Source organism: Anabrus simplex, chromosome 5 (genome assembly GCF_040414725.1).
Source record: "Anabrus simplex isolate iqAnaSimp1 chromosome 5, ASM4041472v1, whole genome shotgun sequence".
NCBI classification, from domain to species: domain Eukaryota; kingdom Metazoa; phylum Arthropoda; class Insecta; order Orthoptera; family Tettigoniidae; genus Anabrus; species Anabrus simplex.
In genome coordinates this window covers 365324069-365347282 of record NC_090269.1, presented here as the reverse complement: position 1 = coordinate 365347282, position 23214 = coordinate 365324069, and the positions used below count along the sequence as shown (strand labels likewise).

The following is a 23214-nucleotide window of genomic DNA, read 5'->3' as shown; positions in this document are numbered from 1 at the left end:
TTTTCTGCTTTTATTCCTTGCCTCTGCCTTACCTCTCTCGGCTTAAATAATAACACTATAAGTCATCTTCTTATCTATTTAACTAAGAATCCCTGCGCCGAAATGTCTACTCTGTTACCGCTTTCTTAAATCCATAACTCATATCAACAACTTAGTGAGGGGCTTTTCATTTTCCAATACATCCACTTGGTATTTGCATATTTGTCCTATCCGGCTGTCCTCAGTTATTACCTTATTTTCAATTAATGTCGACTTTGTTAAATGCGTTATTTTCTTCCTTAATTTCTCCGTACATATGCGAGTGCTAATCCCGAAACCTGGAGACTTTCCTTTGAGGAAACATTCCGAGATCTTCAAAAGTATAACATTTGGCCGCGAAAAATATCGAAATATGGAGGCAATTTTAATGATTATCCAGACCTTCGTTTCACGTTAATTGGTGGCTAAACGGTAGGCCGTATCTCAAAACAGTTATACGTTACATAGAGCTGCATTTCTCGATTATAATCATCTCTCCCCAACTCGACTATGACTGGCATTACGAAACGGGGCCCACCTTTACAATGAAAACTCCCAATCTCGATTGTGAACGGCAGTAAAAATCTCCCCAACGCGCGCCTTACATCGGAAACAACGTACGGGGTTCTCCCCGTGGTGTTTCTCGGATAACGCTAAGAGACATACAATTTAATATAATTTTACTCACCGCGTGTATAGTAATTTACGTAAAAATCTGTATACAAGGTAGAATGCCGTAGCGAAGCACGGGTACACTTGATAATAATAATAATAATAATAATAATAATAATAATAATAATAATAATAATAATAATGGTTTTACGTCCCACTACCTTTACGGTTTTCGAAGACGCCGAGGTGGCGGAATTTATTCCCTCAGGAGTTCTTTTACCTGCCAGTAAATCTACCGACACGAGGCTGACGTATTTGACCACCTTCAAATACCACTGGACTGAGCCAGGATCGAATCTGCTACGGAAAGACAGGAAAGCATCACAAGAGTTGTCCAGATGTCGAGCAACTTTGTGTTTGGAATGATTCAGTGCCGTGTGTCCAAAGTGGTTCGGTGGTTTGGATGAGTAAAAATACTGAAATGGACTGATTAAGATACTAAAAGATATAAAACCGGGGTTTCGTCCAAATTTCCGTTATTTTTTACTATTTTTATAAATGATGCATGCCATTTCATTAGGAAGAAAACGTTACAACTGAATCTCTCATAATCATAAGTATGCCTGCAGAATTTTTTTATATTGAAGTTTAACTTTTCTTTTGGTTTACAGCTCTACAGGACAACCTCTTTTGTGTTGAAATTCATGAAATGTAAGGTTTCAATTCTGAAGCTAAATATTTACAGCTGTTGAATAGGACTTTGTACGTACATATTTTTCACACACTATGATGTAACATAACTTCTGTAAATAATAACCAGCGGTAATGAAAATAGTTTTAAAATAGTAATAATAACTCCTTATTAAGTGTTTGATATTTAAATTCTATCCAGTCGTTTTCTTTTCTACCAAACTATGCTCAAAATCCACGTGGGTCCTGGGTACAATTTTTAGATGTACTAATTACGGGTTAGGAAACTTTCTCGTGGTGTGAATTTAAAATGTTGCTGAGGTACGGTAGCCTCCGTGGCGGCAACGCGCCGGTCTCTCACCGCTGGGTTCCGTGGTTCAAATCCCGGTCACTCCATGTGAGATTTTTGCTGGACAAAGCGGAGGCGGGACAGGTTTCTCTCCGGGTACTCCGGTTTTCCCTGTCATCTTTCATTCCAGCAACACTGTTCAATATCATTTCATTTGAATAATCATTCATTAATCATTGCCCCAGGGGAGTGCGACAGACTTCGGCAGCCGGCACAATTCCCATCCTCGCCGGTAGAAGGGGGCTTCATTCATTCCATTCCATTCCTAACCCGGTCAAATGACTGGAAACAGGCTATGGAGTTTCACTGCTGAGGTATGCCGGACAGGCCTACTAGAAAAAAAAAAGGGGGCGAAGCAAAGCCATCTCCGTAGAGTGATTGCCTCCCAGGAACTAACTTGCTTCTCACTTTTAATGTAGTGTGTAGTGACCCTAAGGGCCAACTTTCTCTTCAGAAGTGGAAATTTCGTTTTCAATTTTTTCAGCTTCCGACAGGAAATCGAATTCTCGCCCATCTGAGTTACCTTCTTAACTTCAATTTCAAGTAGTATTTATGACTTCAGGCATCTAAGAAATGCGCGAAATTAAGGAAAATAATCTCGCTAGAGCTTTCTTTCCACTCCTTTCACATCTCCCTATACAAGAATGCTCCACCAAATTATGTCCACCGAGCTTGATAGCTGCAGTCGCGTAAGTGCAACAAGTATCCAGTATTCGGGAGATAGTGGGATCGAACCCCACTGTCGGCAGTCCTGAAGATGGTTTTCCGTGGTTTCCCATTTTCACACCAGGCAAATGCTGGGGCTGTACCTTAATTAAGGCCAAGGCCACTTCCTTCCCACTCCTAACTCCTTCCTGTCCCATCGTCGCCATAGGGTAAGACCTGTCTGAGTCGGTGCGACGTAAAGCAACTTGTAAAAATTATGTCCAGACTAAAACAATCAACTCTACCCCACTCCATTACTGAAAAGTTTGGGAGGGCGTGAGGGGTAGTGTTGAAGGCCACTCCAGTACCGAAAAGGAGAGGAAGGGAATGAACGGGTAGACGACCTCGCCTCACACCACAACTCTCCAGCGGCAGCCCGGTGTCTATTAGCGGCTTACCGCATTTACTACGTCTTGTTGCCAAATCGTCTACTGCACTCGACACGCTGACAGATGTTTAGTGTTCATTACCCCCTTCGAACAACAACAACAATAACAACGTTAATATTAAATTATTCCACTACAATTTTTGTTTCTCCCTTTATGTTAATGCCGCAGTAACAGACTGAAGAGAGTGTGAAAGAGTGGTTTAGCAACCTCTCCGCACCAAACAAGGATCTCCTAGAACTCGTTAAATCAACAGAGTGTAGAGTGTGATTGACTGTTGGCTTTCAGCCCGCTTCCAGGAGCTGCGGTCGTCATGTTTTGTCCGCAAGTATACTGTACTGAAGGCACAACGTGTGTACTGCTATACATCCGCCACTGTGCCCATTTCAATCACAACCGTCTTGTAGCGGGCTGTGTACCTGTAGCAATTCGAGCGAGGAGGTGGGGGATGCCATATTTTGTTTATATCGGGACACCATTTCTGTGCATGCGTGTACAAGCATGAACGATGATAGCCTCTTTCAAATGTTTATGTTTGAAATAATCTCTAATTTTATATTAAGGATAAGGCAATTTCATGTTAAGGATAAGACTTTGTTGACAGATGTTTACAGTGTTCATTTCCCCCTTCGAATAACAACAATAACGCTGATATTCAATTATTCCACTACGATTCCTTTATTAACTGTGTAATGTCACAGTAACAGAGATAGGTCTTGACGACGCTATAGTAGGGCCCACGAGAGTTGAAGTCTGACAGGTGAGCGGCGAAAGCTGTAACTACGAAGTACGCTGCGTTGTCATAGTTACCTCCATTTGCAGCCTACCACCCTTTCATACAGGCTGAGTGTTTAATAAAACATGTAGGCCTAGGCCTAATACAATTCGTTTACCTTAACCGGTTCCTAAGCTCGTGTTAATAATTCCAGCATTTAAGACAGAACACGACATTATCGATATATATAAAAGATTTCATAATCACTAACAAAATCATCAGTTTCTGACAATAACCTCAACAAATGCACCTGTTAATCACAGAATATAACAACACTACCCACATTGATAGTTTTTTATTATTTAACTCCGATTGTTAACGGTACCTGTACAATTAAAAAATAATCTACGGTATAATAAACACAATAGGAAGACGATACTTCATCGAGAAAAGAAATCAGTCAGAATATGAATGACAAAAGTGACTGAGAGCAAGCCAACCCACGTGGTGATAACGTCCTAAAATGTTGCAACTCTGTTATCGTTGCCATAGCAACAGGCCATTTTCGAGCAGCGTTAGTCAACTTTTTCTCGCCGGTGGCGCTGAACGTCAGACTTCAACTCTCGTGGGCCCTACTTTAGAATAGAAAAGAAGCGGGACTGGAAATGAAGTGGTCATGCATAGCCTTAATGAAGGAGCAATCACACCATAGGTCTGGTGTGTAAATGAGACCGAGGGAGATGTTTAATGAATTTCCAATTTCTTTGCAATCATTTAAGAAACGTTTAGGAAAACAGCTGATAGGGAATCTGCCACCTGGGCGACTGCCCTAAATGCAGATCAGTAGCGATTGATTGAACCCGAAGAAAACCATCTTCAGGGTTTTCGATGGTGATTTTCGAGCCTACCACCCCATAATATAAACTTACTGCTATACTACACGTATGGCGTAATCGCTCGACTTTCTTATTTAAAACTGTTTGTCTCTACGTACTTAGTATGCAGGGAAAAATATTAATCAATCACTCAACATCAAAATACGATATTAGTTCTTTCATCTGGAGTGCTTCTATATGGCTCGGAGAGCTGGGCGTTGTTAAAGAAAGACCACAGCATCTGAAGGTAATGGAGATGTGGATCTGGAGAAAATTAAGCAGAACTTCTTGGACAGAAAGTAAAACTGACGTATGGGTAAATGTCCTGAACCTAGTCAGAGAACGCAGGCACTAATAAATACAATTCACAGAAAGAACATCAGTTGTTTGATTCAATGTAGGAGAAGTCTTTATAGCCTTAACCGCGCCAAGTAAAAGTAGACATTCTAAATAAATAAATAAGTAAATAAATAAAATAAATAAATAAATAAATAAATGTTATGGCAATTTACTAAGGCAGAAACATAATTGAAGAAAAGATCTTGGGAAGAAAACCATTCCTGTGGGTGGAGGCGGTAGAATAACACGCACGATATCCCCTGCCTAACGTAAGAGGCGATTAAAAGGGGACCCAGGGGCTCTTAACTTGGGAGCGTGGGTTGGCGACCATGGGACCCTTATTTGAGCCTGACATTGCTTCCACTTGTGCCTTCCTGCTCACTTTCACCTATCCTATCCGACCTCCCTGGTCAACTCTCGTTCTTTTCCGATCAGACGGTATTGGGTTTGCGAATCCTAGGGAGTGTTTCATTTTCACGCCCCTCTGGGGCCGTTGTTTTCTTTGGTCAATAGGCTCTACCTTCATTTATCCAAGTGTTCGACCCCTTCCATTTCTTCACTCTGATTATCGTTAACAAAGGATGGTTGCTCAGGTGTACTTCCTCTTAAAACAATAATCACCACCACCACCACCAAAAGGAGACCAAGTAGTATGATGGTGGACAAAATAACACAGATAACAGGGTGAAAAAACTTTCACGAACTGAATAAAAAAGCAGAGTCTGGAATGGGTTTAAAGCAATTGTTGAGGAATGTGAAAATAGGTTTGTACCTTTAAAGGTGGTAAGGAATGGTAAAGACCCACCTTATTATAATAGAGAAATAAAAGCGACTAAGAAGGAGGTGCAGATTGAAAAGAAATAGAGTCAGAAATGGCTGTGGAAGAAAGGAGAAATTGAAGGAACTTACTAGGAAATTGAATCTATCCAAGAAGTCAGCTAAGGATAACATAATGGCAAGCATAACTGTTAGTCATACAAATTTTAGTGAAAAATGGAAGGGTATTTATAGGTACTTTTAAGGCAGAAACAGATTCCAAGAAGGACATTCCAGGAATCATTAATGAACTAGGGAAGTGTGTAGCCTATATGAGGATCTTCAAAAGGCAGAAGTATTCAGTCAGCAGTATGTAAATGGTGGTTACAAGGATAATGTTCAGATAGAGGTGACTAATGCTAAAGAAGTATTAGAATTTACCTATGATAACAATGACATTTACAATAAGATACAAAATTTGAAAACTAGAAAAGCGGTTGGAATTGGTAATATTTCTGGGGATATACTAAAAACAAGGGCTTGGATATAATACCATATCTGAAGTACTTATTCGATTATTGTTTGCATGAAGGAGCTATACCAAATGCATGGAGAGTTGTTATAGTAGCCCCTGTGTACAAAGGAAAGGGTGATAGACATAAAAATTACAGCCCAGTCAGTTTGACATGCATTGTGTGTAAGCTTTGGAAAAAAAACTTTCTGATTATATTAGACATGCTTGGGAAATTAATAACTGGTTCGATATAAGGCAGTTCAGGTTTAGGCAAGGTTTTTCCACTGAAGCTCAACTTGTAGGATTCCATCAAGACATCTTGGATTCAGGAGGTCAAATGGACTGTATCGCGATTGACCTGTCTAAGGCATTTGATAGGGTGGATCATGAGAGACTACTGGCAAAAATGAGTGCAGTTGCACTAGACAAAATGACTGAAACGGTGGCTATATTTCTAGAAAATTGACCTCAGAGAATGAAAGTAGACGAAGCTTTATCTGACCCTGTAATAATTAAGGGGCGGGGGAGAATTCCTCAAGGCATTATTATTGGACCTTTATGTTTTCTTATATATATCAATGATATGAGTAAAAAAGTGGAATCAGAGACAAGGCTTTCTGCGGATGATGTTATTCTGTATAGAGTAATAAATAAGTTACAAGACTGTGAACAACAGTTTTAATTACTACGTTGATGGGGTGAAAGTTCCTTTTGGTAATCATTGTAAGTATCTACTTGTTAATATAAGGAAGGATATTCATTGGGGTAATCACATAAATGGAATTGTAAATTAAGGGTACAGATCTCTGCACATGGTTATGAGGGTATTTAGGGGTTGTAGTAAGGATGTAAAGGAGAGGGCATACAATTCTCCGGTAAGACCCCAACTAGAGTATGGTTCCAGTGTATGGGACCCTCACCAGGAATACTTGATTCAATAAGTGGAAAAAATCCAAAGAAAAGCAGCTCGGTTTGTTCTTGGTGATTTCCGACAAAAGAGTAGCGTTACGAACATGTTGAAAAGTTGGGCTGGGAAGACTTGGGAGAAAAAAAGACGAGCTGCTCGACTAAGTAGTATGTTTCGAGCTGTCAGTGGAAAGATGGCGTGGAATGATATTAGTAGACGAATAAGTTTGTGGGCTGTCTTGAAAACTAGGAAAGATAACAATATGAAGATAAAGTTGGAATTCAAAAGGACAAATTGGGGCAAATATTCGTTTATAGGAAGGTGGGTTAGGGATTGGAATAACTTACCAAGGGAGATGTTTAATAAATGTCCAATCTATTTGAAATCATTTAAGAAACGGCTAGGAAAACAACAGATAGGGAATCTACCACGTGGGCAACTGCCCTACATGCAGATCAGTAGTGATTGATTGAAGGAAGAGAAACATGGCTCCACCGACAAAGTATACCAATTGAGCTACATTTGACAAAGTTACTTTATTGAAATGCAGTTGTAACCGATCTCTCATCTTTTTTTGGAGCAGTTTATTTGATCATAATCATGTTTCACCTGATGACACCTACCGTAAGAGCGGCCACTTTCAAATTACCTTCATGCAGCGCTTCACCACTTCAAATGGTTTATTTTAAACCGTTAGTAAGGATAAAAATACACGCGGGTAGTAAACCGATGGAAACTCCTGTTTCACTTCATTTTTCCACACCACTTATTCTTCGACACTAAATAATAATTCGGTCTACCTTACAGTTACCTAATGAGAATTCCTCAGTAAATTTGAAAAAGAAATGTATTTTAAACATAGGTAAATAGAGGATGCAATCTTTACAATATCTTATTTGACGAAGTTTATTTGAGTTAAATAAACGCCCATGATATCACTTTTAAATCAGCTTCGTTCCTAGCGGGTAAAAACACTACCACATGAGCACCAAGGCACCAAAATCCATGGTTCAGTTATGGACTTTGGTCCAGCATCCTGGTTAATGTGTCATCCCCCCATTTTTCTTTTCGTAATGACTACTTCATTTCGATTTCTGGCACACTTACCCCTATTTCAGTCACAGTGTCTCTCGTTTTCACCTTTCTCCTTTAATTGTTATTCATCCCTTGTTACGACTCCTACACTCCCAAGTTTCGTCAGGTACATTCTGTACCTTTCTTCTCTTGTGATTAATGACCTTGATAACAACTACTAGTAACTCAAATACTTCATCAAATACACCTGAGAATTATGTCCCTTAATATCACATGACGTATGAATACAAATATGAAATAAACATTGGAATATGCTCTACGAAACAGAAAATATTCTTGTAAAATTATGCCGTCTCGTGCTACATTTTATCTTTACTAATTTAATAATACTATTGTTATTATTCAGGTGGAAAATTTGTAAAGTAGATTATAGAAAAAAAATTTTTTTCAAATAAATCAAATACAGTAAGTCTTTTTATCACATTATCCTCTAAATTGCACTGTCACTCCTGTCATAACTATAACACTCGCACTGGCACTACCCTTGCTATTCCTAGTAACAATTCATCTGTGTATAGTAATTATTTTATTGTGACCGGTTTTGGAATTTCCTACCTGTCAGCGTTAGGGACAGTGGTTCATTAGCTAAATTCGAAAGATGTTGCCGATACTACCTGGTAAAAGTTACCAACTGACGTGTGCACTGTACAACTGAGCGTGTGAATGACAAATGATTTGTTGGTGTTATTCTTGTATATGTAGATCTAATTGATAGTTGTGTAATAACTATTGTGTGCGAGTTTGAGCAAAATTACTTGATATTGATATTGGATAATGTACAGTTTAATTTCTTATATGTATGCGAGAGTGTGAGTGTTCGTTTAATGCAACTTTGTTAGACTATCAGTTAATGTACCTGTAGATAGGCTAACAGATGTAAAATTTAGTTGAGTGCCAGGCACCCTAACTTTGACACTTGAAAGTAAGCCATAATAAATAAGTTCTTTATTTAAATAATTTCCATCAAGAAAACATAATTTGCATTTGTCTAAAAAAATACAAGTTCAGCTTCTTGATTGAATGGTCAGCAAGCACAGTGGCTTCCGGTTCAGAGTGACCTGAGTTTAATTCGCAGGCGGTCTTGGAATTTTAGCAACGTCTGATTAATGCCTCAAGCTTGGAAACTTGGTGGGTGTGTTCACCTTAATACACACCTAAATTTACAAACAACACATCCCTACTATTTATTTATTCCAAAGAGTCTGTACAGAACTATCTTCCGACTTAGACCCTGTTTTGTTAGTAGAGAACAAATCAAATCTAACATGCAGTTATAAGAACTAAACAAACTGTAATAGGTATAGTGGTCCCTCCACGCAGTGATCACTGCCCGGTGGAGCCTGGTGATAACCTAATATTCGGCGATTGCCAGGGAATCGCAAGGAAGCTCACGATAATAATATTTAAAAAAAATAATAGATATAATAGCTCCCTCCTGTAGTGATAACTGCTGGATGGAGCCTGGCGATTAATAAAAGAATAAACTGTAAAAGGGACAGTGGGCCCTCCACGCAATGATCACTGCGCGGTGGAGTCGAGTGTTCATCAGATATTCGGCGATTGCCAGGAATCGCGAGGCTACTCACGATACTAGCAGACTTCATATTTCCCGTGTTCCTCGTTTACCACAGACTACAAAATCATTATTCGTTTGAACAAAAGCAGACTTTCCCCATCTACGAAATATCTTATCCCGTTGTCCGTGGAACTTGCTCGAAACCTGCCCATCTCTTGATGCCGCAGTTGACTTGTTTTATGACTTACTGCACAGCGCTCTTCAGGACGCCGTACCTTCCAGCATAATGAAGACTAGGCGTCTTCCCTCTTGGTATGACTCCGAACTTACAGACAAAATGCGGGCAAAGGAAAGAGCAAGGAAACGAGCTGCAAAGTCTTCACTTCCTTCAGATTACATCGAATTCGCGGCGCTAAGAAAGGAATACAAACAAATGCAGCGGAGAAAGTACAGGGATTATGTCGGATCTGTTGAGGAAGATATTATCAGACACCCACAAAGATTTTGGAAATGTATTAATTGCAAATCAAAATCTAGGCGGCTACCATCTATGATGATTAATGAAGACAAGGAAATTAGCTCATTGAAAGAAATTCTGGATAATTTTGCTGACACTTTCAAAACATTCCATCAACCTAGTGTTCCCTGTAATTCTCACACCGAACAATTCGGGGAAATTAATTTATCATCAGTAGTAACTTCGGCATCGGAAGTCTGCAACATCTTGAAGTCGATGGATACGAAGAAGTCTTGTGGTCCAGATCAAATTCCAGGAATTGTGTTACGTGAGTGTGCTGAGGAGCTGGCAACCCCACTAGCCACGATAATCAACTGGTCTCTTCGTACAGGCAATTTCCCGTCGGATTGGAAGAAAGGCTATGTTATTCCAGTTTTTAAGAAAGGTGACAGATCTTTCTTTGTCAATTACAGACCAGTAGTTCTTCTTTCACTCATTTCCATAGTAGCGGAAAGAGTCGTATACAAAGCCGTGTACAGTGCAGTCAGTGGCTTAATTAATATTAACCAGCATGGGTTTGTCCAGAAACGCTCAACTACCACCAATCTTGCTGTGTACTCCCACTTCATATCTAGCGCTCTGGACAATTGCAAGCAGGTTGATGCCATGTACACGGACTTTTCCAAGGCTTTCGACTCAGTGCAGCATAATGCTCTTCTGACTAAGTTGTCAGCATATGGCATTCATGGAAGCTTGCTTGAATGGTTTAAATGCTATCTTAACGAAAGAAGGTATTCAGTAAAATACGAGGGTATCATTTCTCGCCCTTATCAGCCTATGTCTGGCGTCCCACAAGGTTCACTACTGGGACCTTTATGTTTCCTTCTATTTATTAATGATCTGCCATCACAAATCCATTCGAGCAACTACTTGCTCTATGCTAATGACCTTAAAATCTACAGGGTAATTGAAAAGATGAGTGATTGCGAATTGTTACAGTCTGATATAAATAATATTAGTGATTGGTGCAAAAAGTGGCAGTTAACCCTAAATATTTCAAGGTGCAGTGCAATATCCTTCACGAGAAAAATGCAAGTTAATGTATTCAATTACAATGTAGGGGATCAAGAAGTGAAGCATGTTAATAAAATTAACGATCTTGGTATTATTTTTAGTAATCAAAATGGTCTGTCTTTCAATGAGCATGTGTTAAATATCGTTAACAAGGCATTTAAAACGTTAGGCTTCCTCAAAAGAAATTGCAAGAGTTTTAAATCTGTTTTCCCATTGAAAACCCTGTATTTTTCGCTTATACGATCTAGTCTAGAGTACTGCTCTGAAGTGTGGATCCCCTCTCAGCAATACTTAGTTAATGCCTTAGAGCGAGTACAGATCAGATTCTCAAAATGGATTAGTAAAAAGTGTTTGGGTATCAAGCTGTCATCGACAGATTATGATTTGTGTTGTATAAATATGTGTATTGAGTCGCTTAAGACTAGGCGCAGGTATGTCAACGCATGTCTCATACACAAATGTATCGGTAATTTCCTTGACTGTCCCAATTTACTCCAGTTGCTACCAATTCATGTTCCTTCCCGCAATACCCGACAGGCTGTCACCTTTCACTTACCCAGGTGTAGAACGGAATCACACAGGAGATCTTGGTTATGCAGGCCCTAAGATCCCTGAACGAAATTAGCGGATAGTGGATATATTTCACTCGTCAGCTAGTGAAATTCGCAGACATCTTATGGACGCTTCATAGACAGAGTGTTCCTTGTATCTTGTTCTGCCCATTTAGTAACTGAAAGTTATACTTCCTTCCTTCGGTCATTTCAAAACTATAAATACTTTTCTGTTTTCATGTCTTTTTTCTTCCTAATGTGTTTTGTAAATATGTATATATTATATATTGCTTATTTATAATTAGTGGTGGTAGTAAGTTCTGTTAATATTGTTATTATTTGAATGTATTATATCATCTGTAATTGGAGAATCAATAACTCTGTTGATGATAAATAAACAAATCAAATCAAATCAAAACTACCAACCAATAAAGAAATACTCAATAGCGAATATATCCGTCCTCGTAGTGCTGGCGTCGGGAAAGGTAGCCGGCCGTAAAACTGGATTTATTCCACACGTAGTAGCGATCCTGAGTAATAGGAGAAAAGAGCAGAAAGCAAAAGAAGTTTGAATTTGAAAAGCAATTTCTACGATATACAGTCGAAATCAATTATAACGACCCCGAAGGGAACGCCGATCAAGGTCGTTATAGCCGATAGTCGCACAAACCGGTTCTTTTATTCCTTCCTAAAAACGTCATATCTACAAGTTTCAGGCTTCACACTTACATGGTTAATTAAAAGAATTAAGGTAAAACTATAAAAACGTAACTTAAATACGTACTGTATTACAGCACGGTATGAATGAAATTGAATGAAACCGAGCTCGATAGCTGCAGTCGCTTAAGTGCGCCCAGTATCCAGTATTCGGGAGATAGTGGGTTCGAATCCCACTGTAGGCTGCCCTGAAGATGGTTTTCCTTGGTTTCCCATTTTCACACCAGGCAAATGCTGGGGCTGTACCTTAATTAAGGCCACGGCCGCTTCCTTCCCACTCCTAGACCATTCCTGTCCCATCGTCGCCATAAGACCTATCTGTGTCGGTGCGACGTAAAGCAAGTAGCAAAAAAAAAATGAATGAAATTGTTTGTGTATTCTTTGTCTTTGGCATCCTCCAAGTGAAGGAAAAATTTGAAAAATAAAAATAAATGGAGTAGGACTGCGAGGAATTTCATTAGCTTTCGCTTGAAGAGTACTGTAGATCCATTGATCGGCACATTATGTGTTCTTTGCTGCTTAAACCATCTAAGTAAAAATTCTTCAATATCTTTGTGCTCAGATCATCTGGCTCACTTGATTTTTTAAAGATTTTTTCTTCGAAAAGAGATTTCATTTCTCTCTGTCTGTCGTATACACCCATTTCCTTCGTGATCCCCATTTTCTAATCGCCATATTATGTGTAACTTTTCATTATTATTAAACACCTTCCTCTTCTCTTACGTCATCTTCACAGCGATGCCTGTCTTGACTATTTAACAGACTGATTTGAAATCAACAATAATAAGCAATACAGTGTTGGCAGGGCTCCCCAAATATGTAATAAACAAAAATCAGCATTGGACGTTATAATCGATACATTTATCCGAAAATGTGATCAAAGTACGTCATTGTATACGATATGCTGTAATAGGCGACGTCGTACTAAGCGATTTTTTTCAATACTGTGTTTATATAGAATTTAGACAGGACCATTAAATTTCGCCATTATATCCAGTACGTGGTTAAAAGCGATGTCGCTATACACGGTTTCGACTGTATTAGGGCACAGATAAGTAATTTTTGTCAGCATTAATTCGTATTTTTACTACTCGTTGGCTGAATGGTCAGCGTACTGGGCTTCGGTTCAGAGGGTCCCTGGTTCGATTCCCGGCCGGGTCAGGGATTTTAACCTTAATTGATTAATTCCAATGGCTCGGGGGCTGGGTGTATGTGGCGTATTCAGTATTAGAAATCATCCTAGGTAGGGCCCTTATCTTCACAGACATGCAGGTCGCCTAATAGAACGTCTACGAGATAAAGACCCACTCCGGAGGCCATACGCCATTATTATTATTATTATTATTATTATTATTTTCTTGTGAGCGACTGCAAATAGACCTCGACAATGTTGTGAGATGGACAGCAGACAACGGCATGATGGTAAACGGGATGTAAAGACAGTTTGTACGTTTAACCAAGAGGAAATATCCTAACAGCTCTTCGTTTTGATTACTGTGTTGATGGGGGTAAAACTACTTCACGAAGATCACTGTAAATAGCTAGGTGTGAACGATCTTCAGAGTTAATCACATTAACGAGGTTGTAAATATGGGTTACAGATGTCTTTATATGATTATGAGGATACATTATTATTATTTAACAATTTTTTTACGTCGCAGCGACACAGATAGGTTTCATTGCGACGATGGGAGAGGAAAGGGAGAGCAGTGGGGAGGAAGAGCGCCAGCATTTGCCTGCCAGCTTGTAGGATTTCAGCACGATATAGCAGATATCCTGGATTCAGGAGGCCAAATGGACTGCATTGCGATTGACCTATCTAAGGCATTTGATAGGGTAGATCATGGAAGACTACTGGCAAAAATGAGTGCTATTGGACTAGAAAAAAGAGTGACTGAATGGGTGGCTATATTTCTAGAAAATGGAACTCAGAGAATTAGAGTAGGTGAAGCTTTATCTGACCTTGTAATAATTAAGAGGGGAATTCCTCAAGGCAGTATTATTGGACCTTTATGTTTTCTTATATATATATCAGTGATATGAGTAAAAACGTGGAATCAGAGACAAGGCTTTCTGCGGATGATGTTATTCTGTATAGAGTAATAAATAAGTCACAAGACTGTGAACAACTGCAAAATGACCTCGATAATGTTGTGAGATGGACAGCAGGCAATGGTATGATGATAAACGGGGTTAAAAGTCAGGTTGTGAGTTTCACAAATAGGAAAAGTCCTCTCAGTTTTAATGACTGCGTTGATGGGGTGAAAGTTCCTTTTGGGGATCATTGTAAGTATCTAGGTGTTAATATAAGGAAAGATCTTCACTGGGGTAATCACATAAATGGGATTGTAAATAAAGGGTACCGATCTCTGCACATGGTTATGAGGGTGTTTAGGGGTTGTAGTAAGGATGTAAAGGAGAGTGCATATAAGTCTCTGGTAAGACCCCAACTAAAGTATGGTTCCAGTGTATGGGACCCTCACCAGGATTACCTGATTCAAGAACTGGAAAAAATCCAAAGAAAAGCAGCTCGATTTGTTCTGGGTGATTTCCGACAAAAGAGTAGCGTTACAAAAATGTTGCAATGTTTGGGTTGGGAAGAATTGAGAGAAAGAAGAAGAGCTGCTCGACTAAGTGGTATGTTCCGAGCTGTCAGCGGAGAGATGGCGTGGAATGACATTAGTAGACGAATAGGTTTGAATGGCGTCTATAAAAGTAGGAAAGATCACAATATGAAGATAAAGTTGGAATTCAAGAGGACAAACTGGGGCAAATATTCATTTATAGGAAGGGGAGTTAGGGATTGGAATAACTTACCAAGGGAAATGTTCAATAATTTTCCCATTTATTTGCGATCATTTAAGAAAAGGCCAGGAAAACAATAGATAGGGAATCTGCCACCTGGGCGACTGCCCTAAATGCAAATCAGTAGTGACTGATTGAGTGAAAATGGAAAATCACGGAAAACCATATTCAGGACTGCCAACAGTGGGATTCGAACCCACTATCTCCTCAATACAAGCTCATAGCTGCGCGACCCTAACCTCAGGCCAACTCGCTGGTTATGAGGATATTGTTTTTTTTTTTTTTTTTTTGCTAAGGGTTTTACGTCGCACCGACACAGATAGGTCTTATGGCGACGATGGGATAGGAAAGGCCTAGGAGTTGGAAAGAAGCGGCCGTGGCCTTGTGGCCTTAATTAAGGTACAGCCCCAGCATTTGCCTGGTGTGAAAATGGGAAACCACGGAAAACCATCTTCAGGGCTGCCGATAGTGGGATTCGAACCTACTATCTCCCGGATGCAAGCTCACAGCCGCGCGCCTCGAAGCGCACGGCTGAGGATATTTAGGGGATGTGGTAAGAATATAAAGGAGAGGGCGTATATCTTTGGTAAGACCCCAGTTAGTGCATGGTTCCAGCATATGGGACCCACACCAGAATTATTTGACATGAAAACTGGAAAAGATCCACACACAAAAAAGCAGCAAGATTTGCTCTGGGTAATTTCCGACAGAAGAGTAGTGTTACGAAAATGTTACAAACTTTGGGCTTCAGCTGTTACACTTGAAAAGAAGTGTGTGTATGCGTAAATCTATCCTGTCTTATGATTTACTTACGCATAAAGCGACTATTTGCAAGCTGTTTCACATATTTAGCCATTTCTGGCCATTTTGTCAATCAGTTTTAGCTACTTTTGCAGCTAAGTGTTGGCAATACTGGGAACAATCCCTGAAAATTGTGAATATTGGACAAAATATTGAAGCGAATTGCCGGTATCATTGCTCACATTTGCTTATACGATTACTACAGAACGTAATAGATCGTAGTGGCTGTTTTCCCATGCATGTATTTCAGCTTTAGATTTATGTTTATATGTTAATGTGTTAGCGGAAATCTTTCCAGTTTTTCGCTTCCTTATTATGAAGGGTTGTTGATGTTTGTTACAAGGGTTTAGTGGAGTGGATTATGCCATGTTAGAATATAGCTACGGTAGTTTATTCCAAGTCACTGTGGAGGTTTTAATTGAGGCAGATAATCTTGGTGCAGTTCCCACATGTTTAATCTTTTTTAGAGGGTCAGGTAAAACCCGTAGCAAAAGTACCAGTACACAGCTTCATGTAGGCTACACGCCCTGGAAAAGATGAGAAAATTGATCGTGTTTTATCTAAATTTGAGGGATTTATTTTGGTGAACTATGGCGCCCAGATTACGGACACCTCAGATTATTATAATTATTTAATTCAAGTCAAGTAGAATCAGTAAAATTATTTACATCCAAGCATAGGTTCAATAGGTTTTATATCTGACTAGCAACAAGTTATTCGGGCAATATCGGCAGAGCGAAGAATGGACCTACAATAGATGTGCAGGAGATTTTCTTTCTTTGAAATGGTGGCGATGCAGTTCTAGAATAGGTTGGATAATCTTGTTCCCGTTTTGATAGGATTTGAGGTTACCCTAACTGACCAGGAGAGCTGTACGATGAAACATAATGCCCTTTGAAAATATTACTCAGCCTCCACCTGATTGTGTATCTTTAAACGGTGTCTGAGGCATGTGGCTTTTCCGAATTCCCTCGAAACACGTTGCCAACGACTGTCTGGAACTTTGGGCTGGGAAGATTTGGGAGTAAGGAGACGAGCTACTCGACTAAGTGGTACGTTCCGAGCTGTCAATGGAGAGATTGCGTGGAATGGAGATTTTAAAGGTAGGGAATATCATAATATGAAGATAAAGTTGGAATTCAAGAGGACAAATTGGAGCAAATATTCATTTAGAGGAAGAGGAGTTACGAATTGGAATAATTTACCAAGGGAAGTTTTCGATGATAATTTCTTTGACATTATTTAAGAAAAGACTGGGTAAACAACTGTGAAGAAATCTGCCCCCTGGACGACAGCCCTAAATGCAGGGGTCTGTGATGATTGATTGATTGATTGATTGATTGATTGATTGATTGATTGATTGATTGATTGACTGCGAAGAGAGAAGAAACAGAAGGTACGGATGGGAAGCGGCCGTCGAATTTTACGTCACCTGCTTGGCATCAAGCGCAAATCCCGATCGTGCGAGAACTTGCTCGTCCTGTAACAGACGTTATCATTATCTTCTAATACAGCACAAGGTTGTTAGTAACACCGGGATTTGAAGTAAAAGACACCTTTGGTAAATGTGATACTATAGCCTACTATATTGCAGCCCCCAAAGAGTGTTGACGGACAGTTATTAACTGTAGCCTAAAGATAGAATCCGTCTGTCGAAGCTCACAGGGGCAATGCTGTGTAGTCCACCGCGCATAATGTCGACGTGTAAGGACTGGCCCACACCATGGCCGTCATATAAGCGGTTTCTGCAGTTTACGTAGGCCTAGGTGGTGGAGGTGATTACTGTTTGAAGAGGAAGTTTACTGGTCAACCATCCTCTCACAGCACTGCCCCCCCCCCCCCCCCCGCCCGAGGTTTGTGGCGCTAGAAACATCCACAGCACTCCCTGCCTGTCGTAAGGGACGACTAAAAAGAACCCCAGGGGCACTCAACATGGGAGCGTGGGTTAGCGTCCACGGGCCCTTAGGTGAGCCCTCAATCCTGGCATTGCTTCCACTTATTCTAGCAGGCCCCTCGCTTTCATTGATCCTATCCGACCTCCCTTGGACATATTTTGTTCTTTTCCGCCCCAATGGTATTAGGGTTGTGAGGTGTAGGGAGTCTCATTTTCACGCCTTCCCCTTTCCTTTGCCGATACTTTCATTCTTCATTGTGCCGCATCTCTTCCATTTTCGTTCTGAATAGTGTTAACAGAGGATGGTTGCCCAGTTGTACTTCCTTTTAAAACAGTAATCACCACTACCACTCTCTTAGCACTAATCAGAGGGAAAATGGAAGAGGTTCGAACCTTCGAACATTGAAGATATCAGCAAAGGAAAGGTAATGGCCGCGACGGGTGTGAAAGCGAAGGACATCCTAAGCCTCGTAAACCTAGTGCCGTCGAGGCCGGAAGAGAAGAAGAGGTGAGGATAGTAGCTAAGAATTAAAGAACGTTAAAACTCTTTCAGCTATACAATGTTGTATCTCGAAGTTGTGTGCCACATGACGGCGAAATCCGACTACATTTCTCTCTTTCGTTACGTAAAAATCTATTTTGATAAAGTGTAGGCCTACATCATACACTTAAGAAAATGGAAATTGCAACACCATGAAGGCATTGGTTGTTTGTGTTGATTTTCAAGATATGGAACGATGCCATGTAGGTATGTAAACGATCAAAGTTTCAGACCCATTGGATTGTTGCTACAGGTCTCCCCACGCGATTGGTCGCGGAGGAATCAACTCCAGTATACGGACTCCAGTATAGCGTAGTTGACTTGCAGTGTGTGCAGTGAAGTGTTCCCCGTCAAACATGCCTCGACGACAGAGAAGAGCACGCTATCAACAACTGTCGCCGTTTGAGAGGGCTCGGATTATTGGGCTGTGTGAGGCTGGATTATCGCTAAGGACTGTCGCTGCACGTGTTGGCCGACAGGCATCTACGGTACAACGTGTATGGCAGCAGCGGTCAAATGAAGGTACCCACACTCGTAGACCTGGCACAGGCCCAGCGCGACAGACACCTGTGAGAGAGGATCACCGCATCATTCGGATGGCCCGGATGGAATTCCATGCAACAGCAGCGCAAATTCGAGCAGCTGTGGCACCCCACGTTACACAACAAACAGTTGGTAATCGCCTGCGTGCAATTGGCTTACGAGCCCGTGTCCCTGCAGAAGGTGTTCCATTGACCCCACAACAGCGACGTGTAAGGCTGGCCTGGTGTTGAGAAAGATCGACGTGGGTCGACGAATGGCATAGGGTCGTCTTTACTGATGAATCGCGCTTCTGTCTTGCCCGCAGTAATCGCCGGAATCGTGTGCGCCGACGTACCGGGGAGAGGGGCCGCCCAGATCTTATTGTCGAGAGGCACACAGGGCCAACACCAAGCATTATGGTCTGGGGAGCTATTGGCTTTAATGTGAAATCACAGTTAGTGCTTGTTGAGGGCACTATGACTGCTCGAAAGTGCGTTGATAGGGTACTCAATCCAGTGGTTGTCCCTATGATGGCGAACATTGCTAATGGGATGTTTCAGCAGGACAATGCCCGGGTTCACACTGCACGCATCTCCAGAGAAGCTCGCCACGACATCACAACCTTAGAATGGCCCGCCAGATCCCCGGATCTCAGTCGTATTGAGCATGTGTGGGACATGATGGGTAGACAACTGGCCAACCGTCCTCAGCCACCCACAACTCTGGAACAACTGACCCGTGCAGTGCAGCATGCATGGGCCACAATTACTCAGGAAGCGATCCAGGGCCTTATTGACTCCACGCCTCAACAAATTCATCAATGTATTGCAGCTCGTGGTGGGCACATCCTGTATTGATTGTTGTCCAAACTTGCGGTCAGAGGGACCTGAAAGTGTAATCATCGAATCACAACCGAACACTCGTCCTGCATGTTCAATTGCAGCAATGTAGCACTACTACTTCTGGGTGTTGCAATTTCCATTTTCTTCAGTGTACTTTAATAACTTGTATTCTGAAAAAATAAGGTCGTAGAAGGAAACCGTAATTTAATTTCATCCGTTGCAAACGTTAAAGACACGTAAGCTCATTAAGTCTTTATGCTTTTTCAATCGTGAAATTACCAGCGTTTCGCCCCAGTGTAGCAGTGGGCTCGTCAGTTGGAATGCTACACCTACTGATAAGCCCGCTGCTACACTGGGGCGAAACGCTGGTAATTTCACGATTGAAAATACCTAAAGACTTAAAGAGCTTAAATGTTTTTAACTTGTATTTTGTTGCTTCATTCATGCTATTCATGAACGACTGTGACAAAAATACAAGTAACCACCATTTCAGCCAGGCGTGCTAACACAAGATCCACAGTAAGACTATGAAGCAACATTTGAGGAAATCTGTACCAGACAGCAGTAACCTACTTTCGACAGCTATCATAAATAGACCCCACCCCACCCTCACCTCCAGAATTGTTCACGTTCACCTCACGAAAAATGCTGTGATGATAAATTTTCAAAGTATTGAACCTATACTCACTACCACAACCATCTTAGTCTTCCAAGGGCACAACAACGTATGCATTGGATATGGGCCACCAACTTACTTGACTTTATTACTAGGCTAGTCCGGTTCCATGGCTGGTCAGCGTAGAGGCCTTCGGTTTAGAGGGCCTCGAGTTCGATACCCGGCCGCATTGGGTTAAATAGTTAATTCGCTTGGTTCGGGAATTGGGTGTTTGTGCTCCTCCCAAAATCCCTGCAACTTATTCACCACAACACTATCCACCACCTCAATAACACACTGCTTTCCATGTTCACGGCAGATGCCACCTGCCCTCGCCGGAGGGTCTGCCTTACAAGGGCTGTGCCAGGATAGCAATAACCACACAAAATTATATCATATATTATTATGCTAATAATGTTAATGACGATTGGCTGTAGCAGCCTAACAGCGCCTAATATCACATATGTTAGGTGGCATCATATTCCAGAAAACTACCCTTCCATATTATCTCAATTGACGTAACAAGACTGAATCAACGCCGTTTCATGCCAATGTGCCTAGGAAAAATTTACTAACTTTGTCAGAACCAAATCCAAGACACTTTAACTGTAAATGAAAGTTAATGCACTCTCCTAGATTACAGCCACGGTTGAACATGCAAACACGCTTCTTTCAGTGTGATTAATCAGCCAAATCATCCCTGAGACTACACATGCCGACACATTTTCCAGCATGCATAACACATATTGTTTATACACTAAATCAGTATTCCTGACCTTGACAGCGGCAAATCCATACGTAAAGTCCTCATAAAACGCCTCTTTCTTGATTAGTTCACCGAGAAGTTCTCTCTGGATGGCAATATTAGCGAACGCCATGAGCCCTTTTTGCATTACCGTATCATGTTTCTTACGAACATAACACTCGCTATACCGTTAACTGAATTAATAATATTCTGTCACGTAATTGAGCCAAGAATAAGACAGGAAAGTTGTGAAAGGATAGGGTGGTCTTCACCTAGAAGCAGAGTAGATCATGCCAGGGCTTTCCAGAAGGGAACGATACAAGGAGTGGTTAGTGAAACTGTTACTTCATTTCAGTTACGTGGCTTTTTAAGGAAAACATGCTTGAGGGAATATGACGTCATGGCTGCAATAGCAATTACCTGGTTAAAGTCATCTTAATGGAGAGACGACACTCGAGACCAGACTGACCCTTCTCATCCGCAATCCAAGAAAGTCAAGGTATAGAATGAGAGAAATAGAGGACAAACAAATAACTCTTGTTTCTTTCTACAAGTCATTAATCTCATTATTAGACCGTATGGAAGTTCAATATATTAACACTTCTTACAATGAATTCATTTAAAACCACCTGTTCAATACTTTACAATTTTTGAAATATTGAATAGGTGGTTTTAAATTAATTAATTGTAAAAAGTTTTAAAATATGTTTTTTTCTACCCGAAAAAGAACAGACATTGGTCTAGCAGTAACTTTGAGAGGCACTGTGATCATCGATCATGTACAGAAAGAAGGGATGGGGATGAGCTTGCAAAGAGAAAATTGAAATATGCTGGAGTATAACATCAGTAATTTAATTTTTATACCAATACTTTAGGAAAAGGTGAGGAGGTCCATCATCTGACGAGCCACCCCTCTGAGGGGCTCATAATCTTGTTGCTTTTGTCTCTTAAAACCACCAACACTACTACTGAATTTCGAAACAGATCTGACACACATATGTGAAAGAGAACAAAAAATGACCTCAATTTCTTCTTCTTGTAAGAGCCATATCAGGTCTCTCTGGCATTGGCTGTCAATCTCGAGTATTTATCTCCGTTCTCCGCAAAGAAGGAAGTTTCGTGTACGATACGATACAAGATGCTCGTCTTCTTCCAACACTTCTGTGACATTATATTTTTCCTTGTAGGATTAACTTCAGAAATTGATACTGATGAACCTTTAGTATATCTCCTAGGAATTTGAATTTCCTATGTTATACTGCTGCTAGTTCTCATTCAACATTGGCATTCCGTTGAATTTTCGAGCTGTCCAAAGAATATGAAGCATTTTCTTGTGAAGCCACGTTTCAAATGCTTCTATTCATTTGATTGTCGCTGCTCTTAGTGTCCAGACTTCACACGCGTACAACAATACATGCCAAATATAACACTTGATTATTTCTTTGCCTCGTCTTCAAATTTATATTTTGACTATAAAATAACTCTTCATATTTAAGAAAATATTTTTCTTGCTGTCTCTATTCTTTGTTTATTTATAATTCATATATATTTTTCTTTCTATGTTTTAGTGGGCCGCAAGTTAGCCAACAGCTGCGGCTGCAAGTTCATCGAGACATCTAGCGGCCTGGACCACAATGTGGACGAACTTCTTGTGGGGATCCTGGCGCAAGTGCAGCTCAATCCACGAAGAGACAAGGACCGCCTACGTAGAGAGAAGAAACAGAAGGTACGGATGGGGAGCGGCCGTCGAATTTTACGTCACCTGCTTGGCATCAAGCGCAAATCCCGATCGTGCGAGAACTTGCTCGTCCTGTAACAGAACTTACCATCTTCTAATACCACACAAGGTTGTTAGTAACACCAGAATTTGAAGTAAAAAACACCTTTGGTAAATGTGATACTATACTATATTGCAGACCCCAAAGAGTGTTGACAGACAGTTATTCACTGTAGCCTAAAGACAGAATCCCTCTGTCGAAGCTCACAGTGACAAAAGATGAACTTTTATGTTCTATAAAAACCACATTTCAACAAACATCACTGCAAGAAATAAAGTGTAAAATGATACAGTGCTGTATGGGGAATTGAAGCCCCTTTAAAACTTCTATGATTAAAAAGAAAAAAAGACTTAAA

At 40.6% G+C, this 23214-nt stretch overlaps 1 protein-coding gene across 1 annotated transcript in view; it reads left to right on the top strand.

Moving 5' to 3' along the window:
• Positions 1-22897, top strand: part of LOC136874923 (GTP-binding protein REM 1-like) — a 336448-nt gene extending 313551 nt beyond the window's left edge. The window contains exon 4 of the mRNA XM_067148634.2: positions 22650-22897. Coding sequence (XP_067004735.2) covers positions 22650-22897 — 248 coding nt within the window. The remainder of the gene's footprint in view (positions 1-22649) is intronic.
• Positions 22898-23214: the final 317 nt, after the last annotated feature.